The sequence below is a fragment of the Orycteropus afer genome, unplaced genomic scaffold (assembly GCF_000298275.1).
Source record: "Orycteropus afer afer isolate SDZICR_OR568_19922 unplaced genomic scaffold, OryAfe1.0 scaffold00627, whole genome shotgun sequence".
In the NCBI taxonomy this organism is placed as follows: Eukaryota; Metazoa; Chordata; class Mammalia; order Tubulidentata; family Orycteropodidae; genus Orycteropus; species Orycteropus afer.
Window position 1 is genome coordinate 272,351 of NW_006922214.1, and position 11,333 is coordinate 283,683.

Sequence of the window (11,333 nt, forward strand, 5' to 3'; positions counted from 1 at the left end):
ATGCATGCTGAGTTTATCTGAGGTTGTCAAGTTGAGCTTCCTTCTGGAAAGATGATGGAAATTGTGGGGGCAAGATGGAAAGATTGAGGATGAAATTGGTGATGTAACACACTGCGGTCGAGTCCAACCCAACTCATAGTGACCCCTCTTGGGTTTCTGAGGCAGTATCACTACGGAAGTAGATTGCCCAACCTTTCTTCCGAGATGTGGCTGGTGGGTTTGAACCGCCAGCCATCTGGTGAGCAGTCAAATGGCTTAGGCACTTTGCCACCAGAGCTCCCCAACTGGTGATGTAGTGTGCCTGAATTTACACAGTACACTAGGCAGAGCCACAACCAGGTAAGCTGACCTAGTGGACCAGTGAGGATTTCTCCACCCTTACTCCACAAGACCCTTCTCAATGTTGGTGGCAAATCAATTTTATGCTTTAATATTCCAATCTATTCTACAATCAGGCCCCTCACATTTTTTTTTTTTCAACTACCTTTTCATCACTGCTGACATGTCACAGACTGATCAATGCCACGTGCTAGAAAAGGCAACAAGAGAGAAAGGTGTCTCCTGGCTGTCGGTCATACTTTAGAAGGAAATGACAGGCAATCGCAGAGCCAGATTTCATTGGTCCCTGATATTGCCCAGAAAACAGTAATCCCAGAAGAAATTCTGTTCAGAAGGCAGGAAAGCAGCCTTTCAGAGACTAATGTAAGCCTCTAGAAGAACACAGGGTGGCAGACTGGAGCTGGTATATTCATTCATCCATCTGTTCAACAAGGATTTATTTGGTACCCAAGTGTGCTGGTTTTACCTGTTCATTTTATATGTGCCAAGTTACTCTAAACATCATTTTTGTGGTTGCTGTAAAATGTATTTGACCCTGAGTTTGGTTGTGAGGACTGAATCTGGGTAATTCAATATAATTACTACAGAACAAACATCCAGGAGGAAGAAAATTAATGCACCCCGTTCACACAGGACGAGGTGGCCGAGTGGTTAAGGCGATGGACTGCTAATCCATTGTGCTCTGCACGCGTGGGTTCGAATCCCATCCTCGTCGGCTTGTGAAGGTTTTCTTTAATCCTGTATTCCAAGCACACCTAACGGTAGGTCTCAACGTATCCTGGTTAACATTTACCTCAAGTGAATTAATTCCTTACCACTAAATTGTATAAACTGTTAAATTTATCTTCCCAGCTCAGTACTCATTGAAGCATTCTCTCAATCTTGGGGCAATTCCTCCTCAGTAGCATTTATAATAATTATTTACCAGTAGAATCATTTGAATAGTGTTTCTTTTCTCCTCTAGATAGTAACCTCTTATAGTGCAAAACACATATTTATATTCACCACAAATCCCCCAGTTTTTTGAGGAAGCAATTGAATAATTAGTTGAGGGCTTTAGAAAAAATATCTAACAAACTTAAAGTAAATGATAAAATCATCCACAGAGATATGTGCAACAAATTACTTATACTGTACATTGTGGGTTATTTTCAGACTAATTTTAACTGAACTGCAAATTTCACCTTGTATGCTAACTTTAAGGTAAAACAATCAACTATTACTGTCTAAGGATCTCAAGCTTTGAGGAGGAGGTGTGTCTTTGCTTATAAGTATGACAAAACAGAAAAATACAACCCATAAAACATTCCTAGTTAGCTGCAATAATTCCTTCTTGAATAAGACAGAGAAGAATGTCAATATTGAGTTTCTACTTCTGATTTCCCTCTTGTCAGTCCTTTGGGAAAAAATATTTATTTCTTCCTTTTACTTAAGGCACAACTTTTACATGGCTCAAAAAGTACAAAAAACTATATAGCTAAATCTTGCAGTCACCCCCTATTCCCCAACCACCTAATTGCACTCTCTCTACATAGTGTCTGCTATTAATTCTTTCCAAAAACATATTAAGTAATATGAATGTATATTATATAAATTTATATTCCTTTTCTTTCCTCAAAAATTAAAAAAAGGAATGTATGTTTTACATAATATACATTCATAAAACATATATCTCCCCCCCCCTTTTTTTTTTTTTACCTCAAAAACAGGTAATACAAATGATAACATACTATGCACATTGGTCTCTTCTTATCCTTTCCCCATAGCCAATATATCTTGGAGAACATTTTGGATCACAAAAATTAAGTTTATTCTTTTGCCAGATTGCACAGTATTCTAGTGTATGGGTTACTGTATATTATTTAACCACACTCTGTTGGTTGTTAACGATCTCTGGTCGTGCAGTGCTTAAGCCATTTGACCGTTAACCTGGAGATTGGTGGTTGAAACCCACCAGCCGCTCTGCAGAAGGAAGATGGGGCAATCTAATCCCGTAAAGATTTACCTCTTGGAAACTCAAGGAGAGTCGCTATGAGTCCGAATCCACTCGATGGCAGTGTTTTTTCGTTTTGTTTTTTTTTTCCCCTATTGATTGATATTTAGGTTTTTCCCTCATCTTTTGCTATGACAAACTATACTGCAATGGAAAAGTTCATATATATTTTTTTCAATGTGCGTATATCTGTGATACTGTAATATACTTTTTTGACTGGACTTAATTACTCTAGGATATATGCATTTTAAATATTTATAGATATTGCCAAATTGCTCTCCAAAGGAATTTTATTAATTGAAGTTCCTGTTTCTCCTTTCCCTTTCTAAAATGGTGTTTTGACAATTTGGGGATCTCAGCGACGATTTATCACGGTAACAAGAAAACCGAGAGCAGCTTCCAGCTCAGCACTACTCACAGTGTGATATTATTTTCACCAGTACGACAGATAACTGGGCAACTCATTTTTTTCTACAGATTCCAGAGTACTCTTCCCAGGTTTACTAGTCCCACAGTACTACAACCACCGAGATGACTGCACCACCCGGAATCCTAGAGCGGACCGGAAGTGAATGCGGCTCAGCGGCTTCGGCAGGAGCTTGCCGGGCTTGCGGCGACTGTGTTTGTGGAGCCGCCTGCTCAGCCCAGGAGTATTGCCCTCGGCTCACATCTCTGGCTTGGCCTGAGGGGGTGTGCGCTGGGAGTTGGAAGCTGCGGCGGAGGAGAAGAGGTGTGTGCGCGGAGATAACTTGACCTACTCTGCAGACAAGTCGTGGTGTGAAAGTAGCCCATCTTGGTCTTTGTCGCCCCGGCCCAGGCTGCAGGAGCTACGGCCTTCGGAGCGACTACCTTGGTTTCCTTGCCTGGGTTCTTATACCCAGGCTTGATTTAGGGCCAACGTCTTTTTGGTAACCCCAGTTTTGTGTCTCACAAATTATTGGCTGCGCAATTTGAGCCCATGAAGCTTTAATTAGTTCTGTGCTTACACTTTGTCTTGTCAGAGAATGACTTCACTTGGTTGAATTACTCGTGTAACAACCCTGTGTTGGCACAGAAACGTCCTTTTTTACAGCGTCTGTAATTTTTTCGATGTTAACAGTGTTTTCGTAATAGAGAAATCTTTCCTGACCAAGGGGCGGGGGGAGCTCAAGTAAATTTGCTTAGATCCAAAGTGGAGAGAATCTTCCTCTCAAATAAGCTCGGGATGGCGACAGTCTCCGGGGCCCTCCTTGCCTTGAATGGCCAGGCATCAGAGGAACAAGGGGAGATTATCAAGGTAAAGGTTAAGGAGGAAGACCAGGAAGATCAGGACTCTTGCCTACAGAGGAATTTGTCTCAAACTAGGGAACTCTCTCGTCACCGCTTCAGGCAATTCTGCTATCAAGAGACACCTGGACCCAGAGAGGCCCTGAGTCAACTCCGGAAACTTTGCTATCAGTGGCTGAGCCCAGAGATACATACTAAGGAACAGATCTTGGAATTGTTGGTTTTGGAGCAGTTTCTGACCATCTTGCCTGAGGAGCTCCAGGCTTGGGTGCGTGAGCATAATCCTGAGAATGGAGAGGAGGTGGTTACTGTGTTGGAAGATTTGGAGAGGGAGCTTGATGAACCCAGACAGCAGGTGAGAAGTTGGAGGTGTCATCTGTGGAGGATTTGGGTACATGGATGTCCAGGGTGAAGTAAATAGGATTAGTTTCACACTGGTGGATGCAAACTTGTTTGGGAAGTTATTTATTTGAGCACTGAAGTATATGAATAGATTCATGCTCATAGAATAACTGTCTTTGTGTAAGCGACAGCGAATCCCAGTAAGTAGATGACTTGACCAAATGGGAAACTTGGTTATATTGCTTGTCAGTGGAAAAGATATTTTATGTACTGACTGAGATTAAAGAAATATATTAGATGAAATTGTGAAAAATCATTAATGCCTTTTGTAGCTATCTCATTTTATGACGCCTATTATTTTTACAATATATAATAATAATGTCTTATAGGAGGGACAAATAGAGAAGTAGCCAAATTAGTGGAAAGATCAGGAAAGGTGAATCATGAGATCTGGGTTTATAATGTAAGTTCTGCTACTAATTAGCTGCATAACCTGAGGCATATCACACCTTCTCCTGGCTTTAATGTCATCATCTGTATAATGAAGAGATTAATTGTTAATGATTTCCTTGATACTTTTCAGTACCTAAAGTCAGAGGTATCTGAGGTGTATTCAGCCCAGAGTTAGTTCTATTTATTTATTTATTTATTTACCATTTTACTTGTTGTTGTTATGTGCCGGTGTTCTGATTACCTAGTATCGCTCTGACAAGAATATACCACAAATGGGATGGCATAAACAACCAGGAGTTTATTCTTACAATTTGGAGGCATTAAGTCCAAGTTCAAAGTGCCAAGCTCTAGGGGCTGGGTGAAAGCCCCTTAGCCTTGGGCTTCAGCTCTGCCTCCTGCTCTGGGCCCACTGGAGCTAGAGGCTTTTCTTTACTCAGACAGCTGCTGGCTGCTGAGGCTGCCAACCCCAGGGTTGACAAGTAAAAAGGCACAGTCCCGATGTTACCAAACCACAGGTCAGGCCGTTTATTCAAGTCCATTGTAAGTCCCCAGGTCGGCAGAGCATGTCAGGTTGCTGAACAATGACACGGCTACACGCAGGGTCCAAGCATGCCATAAGCTAGAGACTATTCCCCAAGGCTTCTGCTATATACAGGAAGCAGACCACATTCCCTAAGGCAGCTACTCAGTTGCTCACAGTAGATTCCACCATGGAGGTGATTACCAGTCTCATCATGGGGAGTACTACATCCAGCTGCCCAGCCACTCAACCAGGCCCAGCCAAGTTGACACACAAACTGAACTACCAGTCGTCTCCAACTCATAGCGACCCCTCCTTGGGTTTCCAAGGCAGTATTACTGTGGAAGTAGATTGCCAAATCTTCTGGTGGGTTTGAACCACCATCCTTCTGGTTAGCAGTCAAAGTGTCTTAGGCACTACGCCTCCAGAGCTCATTTTTAAGAGTATAGCTGCCTTCTGTGACTAATTTTAGAATTTTATGGATATTGCCAAATACCCTTACATTTCTGTAATGATATTCTCTATACATTTAGCTGAGCTCTTTTTGAATATGAATATTTCATGTAGATAGTATATAGTCATGCTCAGACATATGTTTTGGGAATACAAAATTTCTTACATGATAATGGTAAACAGAGAAGTGAGTGAGTATAATTCCGAAATTGTGCTGGCTCCTGTCTGAAGTTTCCTGGCAAGTTGATGTTTTGGGCCAAGTACGAACAGCTGAATGCATCATAAATACATGATTATAGCCAAATATAGCAAGTTGTGGAGACATACTATACTGCACATAATTCCCATCCATCCCCACATCCTTTCTGTTGGCTCAGTTTGGCTATGAGTTCTGTCTTGGAAGTGCTATGATTTCTTCCCATCTTTGTGCACATTTTGCTAAACTTTTTTGTGTTGTAGAAAATGAGCAAGCAAAGGGGTTTTCAAGTGCCACAGAAGCATGCTGGTGATAACATTTCTGCTAGTGAGTGTAAGAGAAGAAAAGCATTAACAACTGAAGAAAAAACTAGGAATTATAAAATCTTTTGAAAGAAATGAACTTGTGACATTGGTTGTGCAGCTGGCATAAAGAAATCAATGTTGTGCACAATTAGAGACAATGCTGAGAAATAAAATAGACAATCCTCTAGCTGGAAGAACTGCCAGTGCTACAAAATCTGTTAGAGCAAAGCATAAGGAAATGGAAGAAATAGTACTTTTGCTAGGTGTGTGGATTGGATACCAAACAAAGAAGCAGTCTCTTTCTCAAAGAGAAAGCCTTAACAATATATGAAGACCTTAAGAAAAAAAGCTGAAAATCCTGCAGAAGTGTCTTCATTTAATGCAAGTAGTAGCTGATTTACTGGCTTCAAGAATTACTATGCTTTCTACAATGTTAAGTTCTCTGGCGATGCTGTGAGTACAGATGAAGAAACTGCAAAGATGTTTCCCCTAATGTTAAGAAATTTGTTTGATGAAGAAGGCTACTCCCTGGATCAGATTTTTAATTTTGATGAAACTAGTCTCTATATAAGGAACGCTGGTAGAGCAGTGCCTAAGGCATTTGACTGCAAACCAGAAGGTTGGTGGTTCAAACCCACCAGGGGCTCTGAGAAGGAAGATGAGGCAGTGTACTTCCATAAAGACTTATCACCGCAGAAACCCAGTGGGAGCCATTATGTGTTGAAATCCATTCCATGGCATTTAGTCTCTATTGCAAGGCAAATGCCCTCCAGGGTCTGTATCTTCAAGGAGAAACCTAAACACTAGGGTTTAAGGCTACAGAGAAGCAACTGTGATGCTGGGTGCGAATGCCAGTGGGGCTTTAAAGCCTGTTTTGATTTATCACTTTTCCAGCCCACAGACTATAAAAGGAATTATAAAGACTAGCTTTGATAGGTGCTATAGATGTAGCAAGAGAAGGTAGGATGACAGGACAGACCTTTATTGGTCTAGGTGATGTTTTTGTAGATATTTGATAAAAATACTGCAAAAGGAAAAGTTTGCTTTTTAAAATTCTTACTATTCTCAGTAATACACCAAGCCATCCTCCAGCAGTTCTTGAGCTTTCTTCAAATGTCAAAGTCCTCTTTTTCCCTCCTAATACAACTTCTTTACTCTTGATCAGGGTATGATTGCAGCCTTTAAAACTTTTTAAGGCAAACATTCGAGATGTTGGTTGCAGCTACAGGAAGTAACAATGCCCAAACAATATTTGAATTCTGGGATGGAGTCAACATTAAACTTGGAATTGATATTATTGTAGAGGCCTGGAATGATGTCACAAAAGCCTGTTTGCATGCAATATGGCATAAAATGCTCCCTGATTTAATTCATGACTCTAAAGACGTTGAACCATCAGAAGACCTACCCAGAAAGCAAGTTGTGTTGTTGCTCTTGCAAAGGAGGTTTTATTGGAAAAAGTTGAGAGTGAGGATATTGAGAAACTGCCACAATATCATGCAGAGGATCTTTCTACACAAGAGCTGCAAGAAGTAGTTGCTGAAGCATAAATGGAAGGTGTGGAAGAAGATAATGATGAAATTCAATAAGCTACCTCACAAGAGCTTTTCATCTCTCAGTTATACTCTGCTGTAAGTATGAGAGAAAAGCAGTTGCAATGGATAGAAGATAATGACTGCAAAACAGAATGCAGCAGGATTGCAGTTTGTGGCATAAAGTCCTATTTGGAGCCATATAAGCAGTTTCTTTCATTATGAAAGAAGGAAAATTTTGAAATAGTAAAAGCTGCATACCATTTTATAACCCAGTGTCAAAAAAACAAATACGAGCTAACAAGCCAGAACCATCATTCCATTTCTTAGAAAGTGTGCAAATGCTCCTTCACTGGCACTTGTAATGATACTACTGTACCCTTGCCTTACCCGTTCCTTATAACTCTTTCCAACCAGATATATCACCTTTCTAAGGCAAAATCCTAGACTCACTATAATATTTATTGGAGGTTTAATAAGTCTTCTTAACCATTCTTGTAGTTTTACTAGACTGTTATAGCTTTATTAGTACTCCAGTGACAAAGTTGTACAGGTTTTAAATAGTCTACCCTTTAAACCTATTTTCCCCATAAACCTCTTCTCCCTATTTTTTTAGATGCAGTTTTGCAGAAAGTGTGTTTTTTCATGAGTTTCATATATTATTCCACAGATGCCTGTATAGGCAATCTCTCACCTCAATCCAGCACATCTTTTCTCTTTTAAATACTGTTCTAAATAAGCAGTATCCCCACCTCTCCCACCACCACCACCTTGAGATGTGCTTGTTACTTTAGAATGTCCTCTTCAAGCTTTGTTTTAAAGTGCAGCCACTGGTAGGACTTGGTGTTTGATAAAATTTCCCAGGTAATGCCCAGAGTTATATTCTGATCACACCTGATAGATTTTCATATGACTCAGGCTTATAGATATCCTCTAGTCTTATTGAACATCAAGTTTGCATAAGTGTTTTTCATTTTTCTTGTTTTTGTATGATTTCTGTGAAGAGAGGGAAATAGCATTGTGGCATACCCTTTCAGCTACCAACCCAGTATCTGTTCTCCCTTTTTTCTTCCTAATGGAACATTAGTCTTGTTCATGTCAGCAGTGTACCAAACTAAACACGTTTCCAGCCTTAGAGTTGGCCGTGCAACATAGTTTTAGCCAGGGAGAAATAAGCATATTTTTCTGGGGGTTTCTGGGGAAGCTTTTACTTTCCTGGTGAAATGGACAGATGTGTTTACTTCCATCTTATCCTACTTCCTGCCTTGAATGTGAATGTGACATCTGGAGCTGTGGTAGCCCTCTTGTGAACATGAAGTGATGGTAAGTATAGGGTAAATACCAATATGTTAAGAATGGCAGAACAGAAATGTAAAGAGAGCTGAGGTCCCTGACAAAACTGTTGGTAAGTGAGCCAGTGCCAACAACTTCCTTCCTCTGGACTTCTTGTTATATAGCAGAAATAAACTCCTATTTGTTTAAGCCACTGTAAGTTAGGAGTTCTAATGTACTGTTATTAGGAAATATATGCATTTCTAATGAAGACAGCCATATTTATGCCACCATTTTGCAACTTAAAGTCTCTAATAATACATATTTTTTAAAAAATCAAACTCATTTATTATATAGTGAAAGGCAAATGACTGTCATGAACAATTAATTTCATTTTTGAAATGTGTTATTGCCATTCCCAAACACCCTTCAAACATCTCAGGCCGGGGCTAAGTAGAGTTCATCTTATTCCTTCCAAGATTAGGTCCTCCTATCTTGAATCAGTCCCTCTGATGGAAAAGCAGAGGAATCAACAGGCTAGATGTATGTGTGTGTATGTGTATGCAGAGTGTAATGCATCACAATGAGCCATATCCATACTTTATTTAATATCTCAGTTGCTATAAAGGCTAGGCATACTTATATTAACTTTACAGGATTGATATGATTGTTTAACATAAACAGCAGGTTACACTCTCTCCCAGAAAATGTAAATTGCCTCATATGCATGTGAAAGCTGGACAATGAATAAGGAAAACTGAAGAAAAATTGACACATTTGAAGTATACAATTGGCTAAGAATACTGAAAATACTATGGACTGCCAGAAGAATGAACAAATCTGTCTTGGAAGAAGTACAGCTGGAATACTCCTTGGAAGTGAGAATGCCAGACTTTGTCTCGTGTACTTTGGTCCTGTTGTCAGAAGAAACTAGTCCCTGAAGAAGATTATCATCCTTAGTAAAGTAGATGGTCACTGAAAAAGGGGAAGACCTTCAACAAGAAGGATTGACACATTGAGTGTGACGATGGGCTCAAGCATAACAAATATTGTGAGGATAGCACAGGTACAAAGGGTCACTGAGTTGGAGCTGACTCGATGCCTTCTAACAATAATAATGCCTTCTAACAATAATAACAACACCTCATTCCAGGGCCCTGATTTTCCCGTTATGGAAAGATTTTGGCAAACTGAAACACATGCTATTATATTATACAAAGCTGTCTCTACAAGGTATCTTATTCTAAAGATCAGAGGGGGAAATTTTATCATAGGGAACTGGCTCAACTATTTTATAAATTTTGTCTTAAAATTGATTTGGTTTCTTACATACTTTGCATCATCTGAGAAGTGGGAGAAAATTTAAAACATAGTGTTCAATTTGGGAAAAGGGAGCAAGACACATAAATTGGGTTTTCCTTAAATCCCACCATCATATTTACCTTGGCATTCGTTTCCTCATATGTCATTGAATATTCCATTTTGATATATTCTGGTTTATATGCAGTTTTGGGCTCAGTATCCGTAGACATTTTTCAAGCACATAGCAGAGCAAATTTTAACACCTTTTAAATCCTTTAACCATCAGAGTATCTTGTTCTGCCTGAAGCATCGACTTTATTAGAGTTCAAGGTGTTGACAGTATTTGTTCTCCATCAATTCACTAGTCTATAGAATTGATGGGGGAAAACAACATTACTATTGTCATACAACTGAAAATAGTAACAGTTTAATTTTTTTTTGGTGGACCAGGAAAGTTTTCTCTACAATGTTTAGGTTTCTGATACTAATGACTGCATGCTAAAATCATTTCCGAGACTTCTTTACTCAAATTTTGGGTGACTAGGATGAAAGTAATAGAAACAAAATAATTTCTTTTCATTGATACTGCTAATGAATATAAAATTGTTTCTGATCTATATACATTAAAGCAGAACATTTTTACTAGCTGACACTTGAATAGTGACATGATCTCTGTTTTTCTTTTTAAAGAGAGACAACCATGAATGCATGTAGCATAGGCAAGTCACTAATATGTAATTTAATACCTATATTAACTTTCCTATCCAGCAAGTTAGGTAATTCTATATTTTATTGTCAATCATAGGATAACCTTTATTTAACTCATCGTTTCTTTTCAACATGCACAAATGGGGAATTAAAAAACTTTAGCCACGTATCTTAAATAAATCAGGACATGCAGATGAACTGTATTTTATGGTAATTTGAGTGTCACAACGTTATTGCAAGGCTCTTATAATTTAGATTGACCAACAAATAATATTTCTAAGACAGTAAGAACTTATATTTGCATTATAATTGCCTTTTGTACTAATTTCATGGTAACTTCACCTTTGGTAGTATCATATGGTCAGAAAGCTTTTTTCTTTTCTTTTTTTCTATTTTACAGTCTTGGCTTGCTTTAATTTGCCATTATAATTGTTTTATTTTGCTTAATTTGTCACTGCTTGGTATTGAAAATCTGACATCAGCCCAGACATCAGTGACATCATTACTTTCAGACAATATGGTCTTCCAGACTGATTTTATTTTCCCTATACCAAATCCTCAGAAGGAAGGTTGGGCAATCCTACTTCCGTAGTGATACTGCCTTGGAAACCCAAGGAGGGGTCGCTATGAGTCGGGGCCGACTCGACGGCAT

At 39.2% G+C, this 11,333-nt stretch overlaps 1 protein-coding gene and 1 non-coding gene across 2 annotated transcripts in view; both read left to right on the forward strand.

Annotated features, from left to right (window-relative positions):
• The first annotated feature begins 972 nt into the window (after positions 1-972).
• On the forward strand, positions 973-1,054 carry TRNAS-GCU. The gene has a single exon. It is a non-coding gene; the product is annotated as a tRNA-Ser (tRNA).
• A 2,482-nt stretch (positions 1,055-3,536) lies between these two features.
• ZBED9 (zinc finger BED-type containing 9) overlaps positions 3,537-11,333 on the forward strand; it is a 32,147-nt gene continuing 24,350 nt past the window's right edge. Inside the window, exon 1 of the mRNA XM_007956490.2 lies at positions 3,537-3,953. Coding sequence (XP_007954681.1) covers positions 3,537-3,953 — 417 coding nt within the window. The remainder of the gene's footprint in view (positions 3,954-11,333) is intronic.